Here is a 19466-nt window from a genome sequence, read left to right on the forward strand (position 1 = left end):
TGACAATCAGAGGGAGTTACAAGTTAACAGATTCTGTTCCAAGTGCTGGCATCAAAGTGCAGTGTACAATAGATTAAATGAAGAGGCATGTCGATTTTTAAGAAATGCAGGAAGCATTTCACCACTAGATTGAGCCTAGGTAAGTACTGGCTGAAAGCTGTTTGTTTGATGGTGGTTTGCCTTTTGTGACATGACTCATAGATTGAAAACCAGAGGGGACCATCCTTATCATCAAGTCTGATCTCCTGCATGTTGCAGGCCACAGAACCTCACCCACCCACTCCTGTAATAGACCCATAAGCTCCTGCTGAGTTACTGAAGTCCTCAAATCATGATTAAAGACTTCAGGTTACAGAGAACCCACCGTTTACACTAGTTTAAACCGGCAACTGAGCTGTGCCCCAGGCTTCAGAGGAAGGCGAAAACCCCCTGGGGTCTCTGCCAATCTGACTTGGGGGAAAATTCCTTCCCAACCCCAAGTATGGCAATCAGTTAGACCCTGAGCATGTAAGTGACACCCACCAGCCAATGCTATAAAAACCCCACCTCCACGAGTGGAGTAGCTACCAGTGCTGGTGCACTGTCTACGCTGCCACTTCACGGCGCTGAAACTTGCAGCGCTCGGGGGGGTGCTTTCTTGAGAAAGTTGCAGTCTTGAAGCCAGTTAGGTTTTTTTGCTCCCACTGCTCCTCTTGGAAGGCTGTTCCAGAACTTCACTCCTCTGATGGTTAGAAACCTTCATCTAATTTCAAACCTGAACTTGCTGATGGCCAGTTTATAGAATCATAGAAGGGTAGTACTGGAAGGGACCTGAGTAGGTCATCTAGTCCAATCCCCTGCACTCAAGACAGGACTAAGTAATAACTAGAGCATCCCTGACAGGTGTTTGTCTAACCTGTTCTTAAAAATCTCCAATGACGGAGATTCCACAACCGCCTTAGGCCAATTTGTACTATTGCTCAAATATCCTGGCAGTTGGGAAGTTTTTCCTAATGTCCAACCTAAACCACCCAAGAAGCTGAAGTTTAAGCTCTTTGCTTCTTGTCCTATCCTCGGAGTTTAACAAGAACAATTTTTCAGCCTTCTCCTTGTAACAACTTTTATGTACTTAAACTGTTATGTCCCCCGTCAGTCTTCTCTTCTCCAGACTAAACAAACCCAATTCAATCTTTCTTCATAGGTCAGGTTTTCTGGACCTTTAATCATTTTTTGTTGCCTTTCTCTGGATGTCACCAGTTTGTCCGCATATTTCTTGAAATGTGGTGCCCTGAACTGGACACAATACTCCAGCTGAGGCTTTACCAGTGTGTAATAGAATCGAAGAATTACTTCTTGCTTACAACACTCCTGCTAATACATCCCAGAATGTTCACCTTTTTTTGCAGCAGTGTTACACTGTTGACTCATATTTAGCTTGTGATCCACCATAACTCCCAGATCCCTTTCCACAGTACTCCTTCCCAGGCAGACATTTCCCATTTTTATGTGTGCAATTGATTGTTCCTTCCCAAGTGGAGTACTTCACGTTTCTCCTTATTGAATTTCAACCTGTTTACTGCAGACTTTCTCCAGTTTGTCAAGATCATTTTGAATTTTAATCTTATCCTCCAAAGCAGTGGTTGTCAACCTTTCAAGATTACTGAAGCCCAAGCCCTGCTGCCCAGGCCTGAAGCCCGAGCCCCACCACTTGGGGCTGAAGCATGTAACTTAGCTCTGTGTGGCCCCAGGCAGTTGCCCTGCTTGCCACCCCCTAATGCTGTCCCTGTACTTGCGACCCTGCTAAACCTGTCCCATGACCCACCAGGGGGTTGCACTCCCCAGGTAGAGAAACACTGATCTAGATGATCTAGATCTGGAAGACCTCTGCATATCCCCAGGTGTACGCGTACCTCTGGTTGAGAACCACTGCTCCAAAGCACTTGCAACCCTTCCGAACTTCGTGTCATCCGCAAACTTTATAAGTGTACTTTCTATGCCATTATCTAAATCCTAGATGAAGATATTGAACAGGAGCAATCCCTGCAGGACCCCACTTGATATGCCTTTCCAGCTTGACTGTGAACCACTGATAACTACTCCCTGGGAACGGTTTTCCAACTCGTTATGCAACCATCTTACAGTGGCTGCATCTAGGTTGTATTTCCCTAGTTTGTTTATGAGAAGAAGGTCATGCAAGACCGCATCAAAGCTTACTAGAGTCAAGATACCACATTTATTACTCCCCCCCCCCCCCCATCCACAATGCTTGTTACCCTGTCAAAGAAAGCTATTAGCTTGGTTTGACATGATTTGTTCTTGACAAATCCATGTTGACTGTTACTTATCTTATTATCTTCTAGGTGTTTGCAAATTAATTGTTTGCTCTTTTATCTTTTCTGGTACTGAAGTTAAGCTGACTGGTCTGTAATTCCCTGTGTTATCCTTATTCTCCTTTTTATAGATGGGCACTATATGTGCCTTCTTCCTCTCCCCTGGGATCTCTTCTGTCTTCCATGATTTTTTGAAGATAATTGCTAATGACTCGGATATTTCCAGAGTCAGCTCCTTGAGTATTCTAGGATGTATTTCATCAGGACCTGCTGACTTGAAGACCTCTAACTTGTCTAAGTAGCTTTTAACTTGTTCTTTCTCTATTTTAGCCTCAGATCCTGTTTACTGGCATTCACTAATGTTAGATGTCCAATTGCTAATAACCTTTTTGGTGAAAATAAAAAAAGTAATTTAGCGCTTCTGCCATTTCCACGTTTTCTGTTATTGTGTTCGCCCCTCATTGAGTAATGGACCTACCCTGTCCCTGGTTTTCCTTTTGCTTCTAACGAATTTGTAGAATGTTTTCTTGTTACCCTTTGTCTCTAGCTAGTTTAATTTCATTTTATGCCTTGGCCTTTCTAATTTTATCTCTACATGCTTGTGTGTTTATATTCATCCTTCATAATTTGACTTAGTTTCCACTTTGTGTGGGACTCTTTTGAGTTTCAGGTTACTGAAGATCTCCTGGTTAAGCCAGGGTGGTCTCTTGCCATGCTTCCTATTTTTCCTGTGCAGTGGGATAGTTTGCTCTTGTATCCTTAATAACATCTCTTCTAAAAAACTGCCAACTCTCTTCAACTGTTTTTCTCCTTAGACTTGCTTCCCCTGGGATCTTACCTACCAACTTCCTGAGTTGGCTAAAGTCAGCCTTCTTGAAATCCATTATCTTTGTTCTGCTGTTTTCCCTCCTACTGTTCCTTAGAATAATGAACTCTGTCATTTCATGATCACTTTCACTTGAGCTGCCTTCCACTTTCATATTTTCAACCAGTTCCTCCCTGTTTGTCAAAATCAAATCTAGAACAGCCTCTCCCCAAGAGCTTTCTCCACCTTCTGATATAAAAAATTGACTCCAGTGCATTCCAGTAATCTGTGCACTGCTGTATTTTTGCCCAACAGATGTCGGAGTAGTTGAAGTCCCCCATCAGCACCAAGTCCTATTCTTGTGTCAGCATTGGTGCTTAACTTAACTCCTCTCTGTCCCTGGTATTTATCTCTCTGTTGTATTTATAGAGAGCAATCATATCTTTCCTCAGCTTTAGTCTGGATAGGCTAAACAAGCCAAGCTCCTAGAGTCTCCTCTTGTAAGGTCGGTTTTCCATTTCTCTGGTCATCCTAGTAGCCCTTCTCTGCACTAGTTCCAGTTTGAGTTAATTTCTCTTAAACATGGGAGACCAGACATGAGATTGGCTTTAGTCCTATGCTAATGGTCTTTGTTGTATGTATGCGAATAGGAGATTGTCTGCTGGGAACGTTGTTGGCAATCGCAGCAGTGCTCTGAGTAAGGGGCCCACCCCTGAGCGTTGGTTCCTTTGTGTCAGCATTCAAGCACGTTGGTGAGCTTGTGTGCTCTTGCTGTACGTGCGGTATGTATTCTGCAGATAGATCAAGGATTTTGTTTCTAGGACTCTCCATCTGCCCATCTTTCCCCAGTACTAAATTCACACACATTTTTTAAATCAATGTTTTTTGCTAGATAGAAAATGACAAACTGGTAGACAGAGTTGTGTTGTATCGTAAAAAGTTGCAGGCAGCGTTGAGTGAAATCAACACTGTCCTACTTATTTGATGGCAGAGAGATCCTGGAGTGAGTAGCCTGTGCTCCCTCTGCTGTTTGGCAGCCCATGGAAAAGCAGAACAAAAGAACTGTACAGTACAATGAGAGAGTGAGTGGTTAGCAGGTGTATCACCAAAGAAGTGATCAGTTTTCTTGAGTATTTTGTAACGTAAGTTCTCTAACATCTCCTTCCCTTCTCCCTTTGTATTCAAACTCTTGCAGTGAAATATTCTGGGTACCTGGAATACATGGATAAGCCCTTTGACACAAACTGGTACAGGAGGAATCCTAGGCTGATGAAACTTGGAGAAGGTAAATCCAGACTGAAGAACTAGTACTGAAGGTACAAGGCTATAAGGACCCTGCCCCTTCTATAGCCCTCTGGCTATGTTAATACCTTAAAGCCTGGTATAGGTTTTGTGCTTTCATAATGTCATATGTTCTAAGTAATGTTGGCATTACTGTTTGTGGGATTACAAGCTACTACTGTGCCTTTGCCTCCTGTTTCCAGGTGTGGGGGAAGGGATGATTGAGAGCTTTTTTTCCCTCCTGGAAATGAGTCCAGAGGGGACAATGTAAGCTACTTGTGAGTTGTAGAATTTGGCTGTATTTTGTGGCTCAAAGTGGATACTTGCTTTGATTGCTTAACACATGAGCCTTGCAACTTATGCTGTATTTTAAACACTCTTTACATTCCAAAGCTGGAGGCAGAGAACGTAAGAACGGCCATACTGGGTTAGACCAGAGGTCCATTTAGCCCAATATCCTGTCTTCCAACAGCAGCCAATGCCAGGTGCCCCAGAGGAAAAGAACAGAACAGGTAATCATCAAGTGAGCCAACCCCTGTCGCCCATTCCCAGCTTCTGGCAAACAGAGGCTAGGGGCACCATCCCTGCCCATCCTGGCTAATAGCCATTCATGGACCTATCCTCCATGAATTTATCTAGTTCTTTTTTGAACCCTGTTATAGTCTTGGCCTTCACAACATCCTCTGACAAGGCATTCCACAGGTTGACTGTGTGTTGTGTGGAAAAAATACTTTCTTTTGTTTGTTTTAAACCTGCTGCCTATTAATTTCATTTAGTGACCTCTATTTCTTGTGCTATGAGAAGGAGTGAATAACACTTCCTTATTTACTTTCTCCACACTAGTCATGATTTTATAGACCTCTATCATACCCCCCTTAGTCGTCTCTTTTCCAAGCTGAAAAGTCCCAGTCTTATTTATCACTCCTCATATGGAAGCCATTCCAAACCCCTAATCATTTTTGTTGCCCTTTTCTGAACCTTTTCCAATTTCAGTATATGTTTTTTGAGATGGGGAACCACATTTGCACACAGTATTCAAGATGTGGGCGTACTGTGGGTTTATATAGAGGCAATATGATATTTTCTGTCTTATTATCTATCCCTTTTCTAATGATTCCCAACGTTCTGTTCGATTTCTTTTGACTGCCGCTGCACATTGAGTGGCTGTTTTGAGAGAACTATCCACAATGACTCCAAGATCTCTTCCTTGAGTGGTAACAGCTAATTTAGACTCCATCATTTTATATGTATAGTTGGATTGTTTTCCAATGAGCATTACTTTGCATTTATCAACATGAGACTGAATACTGGTGTCTGCCAGGCTACTGGAATATGGGTGGATCATTTTTGTGATCCAGGGTGCATGCTGTGCTGCTGGATGTGTATAAAATTACCATTGCTGGTTAAGAATTGGCAGTCAAAAATGCTGAAAGTTGGAAAAGCGAAGGCTTGAAAACCAGGTTTTAAGACACATCAGTCCTTCAAGTTGAGGATTTTGAGGGCCGCATCAAAAGTTCCACTTCTTGTTTTGCCAGAGATTACGCTACAGGGAATGGAGGTTGGCCTACTGACAATGAAGAAGGGAGAGTTGGCAAGATTTCTCTTCACACCAAGTTATGCCTATGGGGCATTGGGCTGTCCTCCTTTGATTCCACCTAATGCCACAGTCTTGTTTGAGATGGAGCTGCTGGACTTTCTAGACTCAGCTGAATCTGACAAATTCTTTGTTTTGACTACTGTGAGTTAGTTATACAAGTAGCTTTGAGCCATAAACACTGAATTTTAAGTCTTTGTTCTTTGCTGTCTTCCCTGTTATGTATGCCTATTGCTGCCGTAATAGGATGATGTCAGATACTCTTGTTCAAAATAGCTTCCAGCTAGTAGCATCTGTAGTATGTTTGTGTGAAGGGGCTTGATGTCCATGTTCATGCCTCTATTTATGTACTTCTAAAATGACAGCACGGTTATGCTTGCACCATACTGTCCATATCTCACTCATCGCAGTGCCCCATGTTCCAGGCCCTGTAGCTAGCAAAGAAAATAAAGCATGCTGAGATGCTTAATGTGACTTAAAAAATCGCTGTTCCAGCCCAGTGAAAGTCAGTGGGGCTACATCTGTTTACGACCAGTTGAAGGTTTGGCCCTAAAATCTTCCAGATTTCCCTCACAGTTGAAACTTCTCTCCTTCCCAGCCTACATCAAGAGCATTTCAAAGTGTAAATTAAAGAAAATAGACTCTTGGGAGTAGCATTAAAACAAACTGAAGCTGTAGTTCTTAAAACTGCTTTGCATGTTTGCAAATAAACATGTTTGCATATTCACAGCTCAGAGTGTAATCCAGGGGAGAAGCTAGTCAGGGTGGCATTTTGTTGTTTCTAGTGAGTCCTACAAGAACCCTGGCATGTAGCTCCCTCCTGTGAAACTGCTCAAGGATGTAACTTGTGGTCCACGTAGGAAATTCTTATCAATGTTTGTTAGGTTGGGGAGGGCATTTTCTTTGCTCCTGAGCTGACCTTTCCAAGCATCGCTCTTTGGTTGGGTGGCTTCCACTCCTACAGGCCTGTTGTCGCCACAGGTCTCCTGTGTCCTTTGTGAAGCTGTTCTTATACCAACTCTGGATGTGTTACTCTCTGGTCTGACCACTTGGAAGTGCTATAGGTACTTACTATTGTCTCAGCATTCCTATTTTGTGTCTACTAAACAGCTGAATTTTGGCTTCTGTACACAGGAGCAGCAGGATACGTTCCCACTACAGAAGGTGTTGAAAGTGGCAAATACAGAGAGGGAGTTTGGCAATTACCTCTTCCGCCAGAAGCGCTTCATGGATGCCAGAGAGAGATACAAGCGGGTAATAAAATCAGGATAACAGGGTTATGCACTCTGTAGAAGATAGTAAGTCACGACTAAGCATTAGCTGAAAGCGCAAAGTGGAATACAGTTTAGAGAACAATTACCCTCTAGCATAATACACCTGGGAGACACAGTTAAGCTAACGTTTTAAATTCTGGTAGATGTTGATAATTTAAGAACAGTATATTAAGCAGCTGTCTTCGTATGCTCAGCCAAGGTATGTGTTGAGCTGCAATGAAAGGAAATACAGGTCGATACTAGTATGTGAACTCGCTTCCCCCATATTTACACCTTGCTGGTCCTGATTAGTATAGGCAAGGAAATGTACAGATGGGTTTGTGTACTTGGAATACATCTCAAGTTCTAGAAATGGCTTGCAGGCTTTGAACATATTTACTTCAATTGCAACAATCACCTAGCTGGAATCTGTCAGCACAGCTTTCAACAGAAAGAGGAGAGTCTATCCATAGAGCATGGCCTTGGGCAGTGAGAGAGCTCTGAGATAAAATTTTCAGAAGTGACTTAGGCACTTGGAAAAAAGAAAAGGAGTACTTGTGGCACCTTAGAGACTAACCAGTACTCCTTTTCTTTTTGCGAATACAGACTAACACGGCTGCTACTCTGAAACCTGTCATTAGGCACTTGGAACACCAAGACTTATTAAAGTCTAATCCCTCTAAATCACTTAAGTGCTTTTGAAAATTTTACTCGTAGTCTCCCAGCAAGGAAATGTTACCCCATCACTTGTTTCTGGGAGACTTTATCTTTTTGTTTTTAATGCTACAACATGCACTCCACACTCCTAGTCTTTAGTTAGGACATGAATGTTTGTGTCTTATGGAAATTTTGTTCCTGTTTGAGGATACCTTCTCTACCGCCACTTTTTTGCCTGTGAATGGATGTATTTACGTGAAATTTCTGTGGATGGTTTCCTCTTCCCACCCACACTTCTAAAATTTGTGCGATTTTTCCTTTCTGCAGTGTGTGTGTGTGTGTGTGTGTGTGTGTATATATATATATAATAATGTTCGAAAAAACAGCAACTCCAAACAAACACTGAGCAACCTCTGTAGCATTCACAATGAGATAGGCACTTTAAAATCAAAAACAGAAATGAGGTCCCTGGTCTAATCTCAATCAGCAAGGAGGGAAGAGGTATGCTATGCCACACTGCGAATGACTGAGCTGATTGGTCACGTTCAGGATGCATCCTGCTAATGCGATTCTGTTTTTTTGCTTTTTATCTGAAACGTTTCAAAGGTGGCTAAGTTGATGTCTCTCTCTAGATCAGTGGTCAGATAAAGTCCTCAATTTTCCACAAACATATGCACTGTGCATTATTTCTGTTTTTTTTTTTTTTTTTAAACCCCATCTGTCCAGGCCTCCTTGATCCTGTGTCGCAGGCCTTCCAATGGGGATGAGCAGTGCCAGATTGATGCTGCCAAACTGCTGGTGTTCCTGAATCTGTCATTTACTTACTTGAAGCTGGAGCGTCCTGTCCGAGCTCTGACATATGGAGAAAAGGCGCTGGAGATTGACAAGAGAAATGCGAAAGCATTATTCAGGTGTGGCCAGGTGAGCAAAAGTAGATTCCTCTGTTGGGTTAAGAGGTTGCATCAAGCTAAACCCCAGCCTTGCTAGTCTGTGGGGAGGACCTGCAATAGAATAAAATGAGCCGCTCAGAAAATCTGTTAGAAATACTGGGCCAGGCTTTCAGATGTGCTGTGTGCCCACAGCTACCATAATAGTTGGTGGGAGTTATACTGAATGCTCATGTCTGAAAACCTGGCCCTTTGCAGATACATTGCATTGCTCTGTTTTTTTCATGCTGTGATGTTATTGACTTGAACTGGGACCATATAGATCATTGTTGTAACCAAGGTCCTGTAGTGGCACCAACTCTTGTATAAAGGCGGTCAAATGAGGTGTCTAAGACAAGGTTATGGTTTGCTGGTTATGATTATGCTGTCTATATGTGTGTATCATTTTTGTAGTTGAAGTTATGCATATTGGCTCTATACTGTCTGTATTTCAAACTTATGCTGTACTTCTGAGTGACACCCCAGACAAGCTGGTGTCAGCTCTGCCTAGCCTGCTTGATGGCCCATTAAGGACCATCAGCTGTACAATTGACCCATTGAGAGAAGGCAGACACACCATAGCAAGGTATGCAGGGACGGGCCTATGGACAGAACTCTGAGGTTTTTCCAGGCCATGTGTTGGACAGCTTGTCTTTGGGACAAAGAAAGCAGAGACCACATGGCAGGAGACTATAAAAAGCTGCTGCAGCTCCTCCATCTTGTCTTCAATCCTTCTTACCTCTGGAGGGACTTCGCTGCACTGAAGCTTTGAACAAAGGACTGAAAGACCTATCCCAGCTGTGGATGTTCTCCAGAGACTTGATTTGAACCTGCAGTTTATTCTATCACTGCTGCAAGCCTGAACCAAGAACTTGGCCATTACTGTATGTCATTGATTCCATTGAACCAATTCTAGCTCTCATCTCTATCTTTTTCCTTTTATGAATAAACCTTTAGATTTTTAGATTCTAAAGGATTGGCAACAGCGTGATTTGTGGGTAAGATCTGATTGCCGTCTATGACGAGATAACTGGCTCTGTGGGTGAGGGAAAAGTGGTAGATGTGTTGTTCCTTGACTTGAGCAAAGCTTTTGACACGGTCTCCCACAGTATTCTTGCCAGCAAGGTAAAGAAGTATGGGCTGGATGAATGGACTATAAGGTGGATAGAAAGTTGGCTAGATTGTTGGGCTCAACGGGTAGTGATCAATGGTTCCATGTCTAGTTGGCAGCCGGTATCAAGTGGAGTGCCCCAAGGGTCGGTCCTCGGGCTGGTTTTGTTCAATATCTTCATAAATGATCTGGAGGATGGTGTGAATTGCACCTTCAGCAAGTTTGCAGATGACACTAAACTGGGAGGAGAGGTAGATACACTGGAGGGTAGGGCTAGGATCCAGAGGGCCCTAGACAAATTAGAGGATTGGGCCAAAAGAAATCTGATGAGGTTCAACAAGGACAAGTGCAGAGTCCTGCACTTAGGATGGAAGAATCCCATGCACCGCTACAGAGTAGGGATCGAATGGCTAGGCAGCAGTTCTGCAGAAAAGGACCTAGGGGTTACAGTGGACAAGAAGCTGGATATGAGTCAACAGTGTGCCCTTGTTGCCAAGAAGGCCAATGGCATTTTGGTATGTATATGTAGGGGCATAGCGAGCAGATAGAGGGACGTGATCGTTCCCCTCTATTTGGCATTGGTGAGGCCTCATCTGGAGTACTGTGTCCAGTTTTGGTCCCCACACTACAAGAAGGATGTGGAAAAATTGGAAAGAGTCCAGCGGAGGGCAACAAAAATGATTAGGGGACTGGAACACATGACTTATGAGGAGAGGCTGAGGGAACTGGGATTGTTTAGTCTGCGGAAGAGAAGAATGAGGGGGGATTCGATAGCTACTTTCAACTACCTGAAAGGGGGTTCCAAAGAGGATGGATCTAGACTGTTCTCATTGGTAGCAGATGACAGAACAAGGAGTAATGGTCTCAAGTTGCAGTGGGGGAGGTTTAGGTTGGATATTAGGAAAAACTTTTTCACTAGGAGGGTGGTGAAACACTGGAATGTGTTACCTAGGGAGGTGGTGGAATCTCCTTCCTTAGGTATTTTTAAGGTCCGGCTTGACAAAGCCCTGGCTGGTATGATTTAATTGGGGATTGGTCCGTCTTTCAGCAGGGGTTGGACTAGATGACCTCCTGAGGTCCCTTCCAACCCTGATGTTCTATGATTCTATGATTTGTATATAGACCTGGGTCTGGGGCTTGATCCTTTGGGATCAAGAGAACCTTTTTTCTTTTACTGGGGTATTGGTTTTCATAACCATTTATCCTCATAATGAGTGGCACTGGTGGAGATACTGGGAAACTGGAGTGTCTAAGGGAATTGCTTGTGTGACTTGTGGTTAGCCAGCGGGGTGAGACCAAAGTCTGCTCTGGTTTGTTTTGCCTTAGAGGTGGAAAAACCCCAGCCTTGGGCTGTAACTGCCTTGCTTTAAGCAGTTTGTCCTGAATTGGCACTCTCCGTTGGGTCCTGCCAGAACCAGCATCGTTACACATGCATCCAGAGAGTTGTTTAGGAATTACCTATTTCCAAAACTTGAAACATATATTCCCATAAAGTAATCCTGAAGAGCTACTGTGAGTAGATGTTTGTTCTCTAATTCTTGTCCTTCTTTCAATGACAGGCTTGTCTCTCTCTGACAGAGTATGAAAAAGCTCGGGATTTCCTTGTCAGAGCTCAAAAAGAACAGCCCTTTAACCATGATATTAACAATGAGCTGAAAAAGCTGGCCAGGTGAGAGAACTCCTTTTAGCTTCTTGTGAGAGGTGCGGGAGAGAATGCTTAGGTGGACAAAAAAATACACACTTCACTTCCACGAGGCAAATAACTGTCTAGAAATTCTCTTTATAATGTGTTAAAAGAAAGAGCCAGCAGACTAGCTTTTGTAAGGATTAAATCAGCAAATGGTTGAACTGTGGGAATACCAGTCTTTTAAATAAAAAAAAAAAAAGGTGGGGGAGATTTAGTTTGATTAATTTGCAGATGCAGTACTTAAGAGTGACAGTTGAGTAGATGACAGAGATCCACTGTTTCCATACAGTTGCTCTGGGGGGGGGATATCTCTGTTGCAGCTGCTATACACTTCACTTGAGTAGGTAGGGCAGGCTGTTGATGACAGGCTAGACTGAGAGTGCTGAAGTATCTTGACATCAATAAAATATTGTACAATAGAGTTCACTGCGATCAGGTTCTGTTTCCTTTGAGACGTGTTGGTTGACTTCCCCTGCTTTTCCACTTACAACTTACAGCACTCTGCAAACACTAATTTGCGGGGAGATTTGAAAGTGAATTTCATGCTGTCTTGGAGATAATAAATCAACCGTATTGGAGAAATAAACTTTGTTTGCCCACAGAATAAGAACACCACAAGCAGTTGCAGCAGTCTTCCCTACCAATGTGCTTGGTCATGTTTTCATGAGACCAACTCTAGTGTCCCCATCTCATTCTGTTCTTTGCGTCTTGGGAAAGTACCAACAGAGGAGCTATTAGTGCCTGTTATGTTGCAAACACTTGTGGGAACTATGCAGTGAGGGCCTCAGAGCTACAGCGGGGTCACCAACTCACTTTAGGTAGGCATCAGAACATCTGTTGGATCAAACTAACCAGTTTCATACTGGTCAGCCCAGATTAACTCCAGGCCAAGTCTGCAATGGAAGAGGTGAAAGCATACCTCTTCGCTGTCCTGTATATGTCAGGACATTCCACTCTTCAGCTCTCTGGCATGACAACATCTTGCCTTGGTTGAAGCACTTGCAGTGTGGCAGACTGCTCACTTTGCTCTGGTATTGCCTGGCCATTTTGCAATCCTCTAGTTCTTTGCTCTGCCCGTGAATTAGACTAGAGAAAATGCAGAACAGAGGAAGTGAAATGGACCTGGTGTTTGAGAGACCAGGAGCATTATTTCTGTGCCCTTAGAGAGAAGGCAGAAGAAAAGAGAAATAAAGGGATGGAAAATGATGTCCCAATTGAGGCATGGGCTTGTTTGTTCCTTTCTCCATTTGTGGAAAATTGCATTACCAGTGTGGGTGAAAGGCTCTATTTCTCAGAACTCAGTTTTGTGCTGTTAATCTGTTTGTAAATTGTAATCAAGTTGTAAGTAGCAGCCTGCCTTACAGAGGACAGTGGATGTTGATGAGGGACTATGAAATATGATGTTTCAGCATCTTAATCTGTCAATTACATATTTAAATCCCAAGGCACAAAGTGCATTACAAACACATCTAAACAAGCAGTAATTATAAAATGATTCTGGATTACTAGGTAGTTAGCCTATTAGATTCAGGACTAGATTTTGGATCCAGTCTTATATCTTGTGGACTGATCTGTACTGTACTAGGATGCCCAAGAAGTAATTGATTCTGGGTAGCTTCACGTAAAATCTTATGTTAAGTTTAGACCATCTAAATTTTTGTCAAGACTTTTGATGATAGATATAGGGTCTCATTCTGACCAGTACAAGGTGTGTGTCGTTCTCTTGACTTTTATGGGCTAATCCTAATCTTTTTCTTGAGTGTGAGTTGAGCAAAATAAAACCCATCAGATTAAAATATTTCTAAACCACAGACAACTAACAAGGTGCTATAGACTCTCTAGAGGCTAGGTTGAATTCAGGTTTGTCGTTTTCTCCCCCTTTTGTCTTTGGGTGCTGCAGCATGTGTAATTTAAAAAGCACCCTGGAACTTGAGCACAATGGAGGAGCTGGCTAAGGGAATGTCAGCTTGGAGTTTCTGCTTCTTTGAGTTGGTGTCAGAAGTTAAAATTAGCGGTTTTTTTTTGCAATTTACTACTCTAAAAAGAAAGTTAATGTAAAATAGAAGAAAACTGTTTTTAGGCTGAACTGTGAGGTAACTGGCTAAACCTGTTTAGCTTTGTCAGATTGGCACACCTCTAAGGCTCCTTGATGTGATCTGAGAAAAACTACAAAAGATGGAGTATAATCCAAAACAATCCACACCAGCCGAAGGAGAATTTCTCTATTTAGAACAGGGGTCTCAAACTCAAGTGACCACCAGGGCCACATAAGGACTAGTACGCTGGCCCGAGGGCCGCACCACTCACCACCCCCTGCTGCCCCAGCCCCACCCCTACCCCCACTCCACCCCTTCCATGAGGCTCTGCCCCCTCCCTGCCTACAGCCAATGGCAGCTTTAGGGGAGGTACCTGGAGGAGCAGCCAGGGCAACACACAGACCCCTGTGGCCCCCCTCCCCCAGGTCCTGGCCGCTTCCCAGAGCGGCGTGGGGGCAGGGCAGGCAGGCATGCAGGGAGGGAGCCTGCCATGTCCCTGGTGCACGCCCGGCTGGAGCTGCTCTAGGTAAATGGCGGGGGGGGGGGCGCACGGGGAGCTGGCGGGCCACAGAAAATAACCCCACAGGCCGCATGTTTGAGACCCCTGATTTTGAAGATCAGGGTTGGAAGAGACCTTGAGAGGTCATCTAGTCCAACCCCCTGCTCAAAGCACGGTACCAACCCCAACTAAATCATTCCATCATTTGGTGGAGCTCTGTTCTCCAGCACTTCTTAAAATAATACCTAGCTCTCAAAAGGCTTTCTACTTGCCTATTTAAGTCCTTTTTCAAAAACAACAGAGTATGTTGATTAGTAATAATATCCAGCTCTTATATAGCTCTTTTCATCAGTAGAGCTCATTCAATAACTGGATGTCACTGGTTAACAGAGTATTGAAAAACCACAGCTAAAACCATAATTCAACTGTCTCAAAAGTCAAACGATGATGGAAAACCCAAACTTGTTCTCAGTGGGGATAATGTAGGCAAGATCCCATCAAAGCATGATTTTTTGGAGGTTACAGAGCCATTAGAAATGCTTCCAGATGCATTTGGTGCTTATGAGCACAGCTTTTGTTAGCTGTGGTAGATTCCCCATTTTGTTGGGTTGTGATGGCTTTCATGATGTGAACAGGTGTCATCTAGACTGACTTTTGCTTTCGCATGGACTCTGCTTGGATTTCCAAAGATAAAATGTTTGAACCTGCTATGCCACCTACATGTATCCTCCCTGTTTCACCTATGTTTCCAAAACTGAAAGAATAAGGTTGTGTTTTATGGTGAGATTTGTGTCTGGAGCGTAGTGATGTATTTCACTTGGTGGTGGTGATGGCTCAAAAAAGAGTTGGTCTCGGACACCTCCAACTCTGCAACATACTTCTGTTTGTATAGAATCAAAAATGAAGTTTTTAGTACAGTCAAAAAGGTGATAAGTCTGTCATTTACACCTAAAAAGAAAAGGAGTACTTGTGGCACCTTAGAGACTAACCAATTTATTTGAGCATAAGCTTTCGTGAGCTACAGCTCACTTCATCGGATACATACTGTGGAAAGTGTAGAAGATCTTTTTATACACACAAAGCATGAAAAAATACCTCCCCCCACCCCACTCTCACTGGAGAGTGGGTTTGTGTGTTGTGGGGGAGAAAACCTGGATTTGTGCTGGAAATGGCCCAACTTGATTATCATACACATTGTAAGGAGAGTGATCACTTTAGATAAGCTATTACCAGCAGGAGAGTGAGGTGGGGGGAGGTATTGTTTCATGCTTTGTGTGTATAAAAAGATCTTCTACACTTTCCACAGTATGTATCCGATGAAGTGAGCTGTAGCTCACGAAAGCTTATGCTCAAATAAATTGGTTAGTCTCTAAGGTGCCACAAGTACTCCTTTTCTTTTTGCGAATACAGACTAACATGGTTGTTACTCTGAAACCTGTCATTTACACCTGTGATCCTGTCCTGGTACAGCCCTGTTCAGAGTGGTTCTTCCCTCAGTGTATATATTAGTCTAGCGGGAGAAGTAGCCATCCTATAACAATGTGCTCTATTTTGCAGCTGCTACAGGGACTATATGGATAAAGAGAAGGAAATGTGCTGCAGAATGTTTGCTCCTCTCAGCTTTTCTCCTGTGGAACCAGAAGTAAAGGTAACAAAGAACACTCAAGAGTAACACGTGGGTTGAAATGGGTGGCAACGCTAACTTCTGGACCTGTAAAATGTTGTCTAAACTTTGTAAAGTGACCATATTTCCCTATGCTGAATAAGGGACACCTGGTAAAATTACTCATATTCAAGCGAGTTCAATGGCAATCTCTCAGAACTATGCAGCACAAAAGTTGAAATTAACATCAAGTTGACTGAGCCCCTATTAAAAAGAATACTGCGTAGTTGGATTCTTCTTATTTACCTTCTTGTCTTTAAGGCTTTAGGGATCACATGGGGAGGGGTCACAACATGGGGATGACCGACTGAGCCCACCCTCCCTGCCCGGTTGGGGGGGGTGCATGCAGGGTCACATGCTGCTTCTCCCCTCCCCCCCCCCCCCCCAAATTCTGCAAGGTTCATACCAGAATGTGGCCAGCAGCAGCCTTTCGGCACTGTGTGGGAGGGATAGGAGCTGCTTCCAGCTGCAGGGGAGGAGCGTGGCGGGGAGGGGGAGGGATGACCTGGCCCATGTCTTTGCAGAGCTCATCTCTTTTCCTCCTCCCATGTGGCTGGAAGCAGCTTGTCCCTTCCTGTCTGCACAGTGTCAAAAGGCAGTGAACTCCAGGCTGCTGCTGGCCACTGACATCATCCCGGCTACAGCGTGGGCAGGAAGGGCTTAAGTCCTGAAGATGCATTATGCACCAGGGCCCAGAGAACCTGACTGCAGAGGCTTCAACGAACCCGGCCAGAGAGGTGTCTCAGTATGGGAGGGTGCCTAGGGGACGGAGCAGCCTCACGCTCCCTGAGGGAAGGACCCAGGGTGAAGAAGGTGCTAAGCCCCTGCCCCGGGGGCTGCTGTGGAGCCTGCAGGTTCAGGGTGTGAATAGACTGGAAATCGCTCTCCCCTCCCCCGCCCAGCACCCCAGAGCTTAGCTGAGGGGCGGAGATGCCAGCGCTTTGTGGGGCTTTGGCACATGCAGCGCTTGACTCCCCCTGGCTAGTGCCCCAGGCTGGAGGGTCTTGGGCTTTTGCGGGGCGCCAGCCCAGCCAGGCAGTTGGTGAGCTGAGCACTCCGACCAGAGGCTGGTTCTCCGCACAGCGCTGGGAGCGGGACATGCCTTGTCGAGGGAGATATGGAGGAGCATCAGGGCTGGGTGCGGGGAGGAAGGGGCAAAGCAGGGAGAGGACAGCAAGGTTGGGAGCACATAAAGGGCTGATGGGTGGGCAGCAGAGGCGACTGGCCACCTGGTGCCTGCCCCCACTCATCAGCCAGCGCCTGCCAGAAATGAGACGAACAGCGGGGCCCTGCTGGCTGAGAGTCGGCATGCAGCTGGGCCTGTGCTAATGGACTAGCCAAGGGAGTAGCCGGCCCTGCATGCTGCATCTTCATTCCGCCACCAGCCTTTCACACCCACCCCCATTGTCAGTCACTGGACCCTTCCCACCCCCACCACGGGCGGGCGGGCATCTGACTAGCAGGGATCCAGCCAGCAGCAGGACCCACCAGTACTGATCGAGGGGAGACAGAAAATACAGGACAATTTGTCCGTTTAAGAAAAAGGACACCTGCAGGAGGGCTTAAATATGGGACTGTCCCTTTAAAAACGGGACATTTAGTCACCCTAATGCTATGAGGAAAGATGTGTTGTTCTTCGAGCGCTGTCCCTGTGGGTGCTCCACTCCAGGTGATGGTGCGTCCCGGCGCCGTTGATCGGAGATCTTCAGTAGCAGTGCCTGGTCGGGATGCATGCGCTCAGCTGCTGTCTCGCAGCATTGTTAGGGTCTGCCTGGGCGTGTGCATCCTGTACCCCCCCTCAGTTCCTTCTCAAACGTCCTCGGCTGAAGACGGGATTCGGGGCAGTGCTGAACCTCTTCCCTGGTCACTGAAGGAAATAAGTACAAAGACATAGAAATAGTTAGAAATATTTCCTTTCCCTTAGAATAGTTACCTAATTTAAAAAAAACAAACAAACAAAAAAAGCCAAACTTTTTTCCTCACGTTCGTCTCCCATTGAAACGCCCTCTCCAAACATTCCTAGTTCAATAATGCTAGGGTCCCTAGGATTTAAGAAATGTAACTCCTGCAAGGAGCCTATGCTGTGGTCTGACGGACACTTACACTGTGTGAAGTGCCTCAGTGAGACACACGTCCCTGCTAAGTGCATTCATTGTACCAGCCTGAAAACCAGGGCTTGTCGTGACAGGGACTTGTGGCTAAAAATGCTCCTGATGGAGAAATCCCTACAGCCGCCTATGGAGATGGGCAATAGTAAGCTCTCTCCCACACGCTCCCTGGCTAGGTCAGAACCGATTGGGAGCGCGGCTTCACCGTCTCAAGCGAAGAGGCAGGAAGCCCCAATGTCACCTCACAGAGGGTAAAGGGTCTCATGTGAGATCTTTACACTTGGTGCTGACAGCACCAAAGGCAGGCGCCTCCGACTGCCCCAACACTTCAGCCACGGCTCATGTGGAGTGCAAAGCTAAAGCAGGGATCCAACTTCCCGTAGTGGGAAGCTCTAATTGGCAACGAAGACAGACCTGGTGCTGACAGTGCATTCTACCCCAGCCCCAACAAGAATGTCAGCACCAAACCTGCCCATCACTCCCGCAGCAGATGCGGACCCCCTGCAGGGTGCCCATAGACGGCCCACAGCACCTGCAAAAGCAAAGCAAAAGTCGCTGAGGGCTTCTGCTCACACTTCGCACTCTGCAGGATCACACCCCATGGAGTAGCAGCAATTTTTACATCAAAAGGACATCTCAGTGACCCCTGAGCCTGACTCTTCGCGCCGTGACACACAGCGCTCACTGTTTGACCAGCTGCTCTTGCCACCCGACCTGGCTACCCTCACTGTCAGCGAGACCAACATGCAGCAGCAGGCAGAGTTCTCCCCACCTGCTTCTCCTCCTCCACCAGAACCATATATACCTCAAGGCACGGTGCCTCACAAGCACCAGCCTCAGTTTCCCTACTTTGTTCCCCCATGAGTGGGACCTCACTTCTTTTACCCCATGTCTTGGCCTCAGTGGTACCCTTGGTTGGCTTCTGCTGCCACTCATCCTTGTGACTCTTCCACCAGACCACAAGCTTGTTCTGCACCTCTGTCTCCAGCTCCATGTACATCTAGAGCTCCTGAACCCCTCCCCCTCCCGGAAGAGGTGGGCTATGAACCATACCCTAATTCACCGATTCTTAACTTTCCATCAGCTCCTCATGCCTCCACCTCCACAGAATGTGGACGATTTTAAGCAATTCCAAGAACTTTTCAAGGGGGTGGCACTCAGCCAGGACACTCCTTTTAGAGGAGGTCCAGGAGACACAACACAGGCGCCTCAAAATCCTCCAACCCTCTGCGCACTCAAAGATCACGCTACCCATAAATGAAGCACTGCTAGAACTAATTGACACCCTCTGGCAGACCCCTGCCTCCATCCCACCAACATGCGGAAAGGCTGAACGTAAATATTATGTTCCCGCTTAGGATGTAGATTTCTTATTTTCTCATCCACAACCAAATTCTCTTGTAGTGGATGCAGCGACACACAGGACAAAACAGCCACAATATTGGCCCACCCCGCAGGACAAGGACCTCAGACGGCTTGACCTCCTGGGCCACAAAATTTATACCTCTTCTACTTTTGCAATTCAGAATTCCAAATT

The 19466-nt window shown here is 45.4% G+C and overlaps 1 protein-coding gene across 3 annotated transcripts in view; it reads left to right on the top strand.

The window, feature by feature from the left end:
• FKBP6 (FKBP prolyl isomerase family member 6 (inactive)) overlaps positions 1-19466 on the top strand; it is a 47493-nt gene that overhangs the window by 2592 nt on the left and 25435 nt on the right. For all 3 annotated transcript variants that reach the window (XM_073316154.1, XM_073316156.1, XM_073316155.1), the window contains exons 3-8: positions 4310-4399; positions 5931-6133; positions 7124-7243; positions 8626-8820; positions 11496-11605; positions 15716-15806. In XM_073316154.1, the coding sequence (XP_073172255.1) occupies positions 4310-4399; positions 5931-6133; positions 7124-7243; positions 8626-8820; positions 11496-11605; positions 15716-15806 (809 nt within the window). The remainder of the gene's footprint in view (positions 1-4309; positions 4400-5930; positions 6134-7123; positions 7244-8625; positions 8821-11495; positions 11606-15715; positions 15807-19466) is intronic.

The sequence above is a fragment of the Lepidochelys kempii genome, chromosome 17, assembly GCF_965140265.1.
Source record: "Lepidochelys kempii isolate rLepKem1 chromosome 17, rLepKem1.hap2, whole genome shotgun sequence".
NCBI classification, from domain to species: domain Eukaryota; kingdom Metazoa; phylum Chordata; order Testudines; family Cheloniidae; genus Lepidochelys; species Lepidochelys kempii.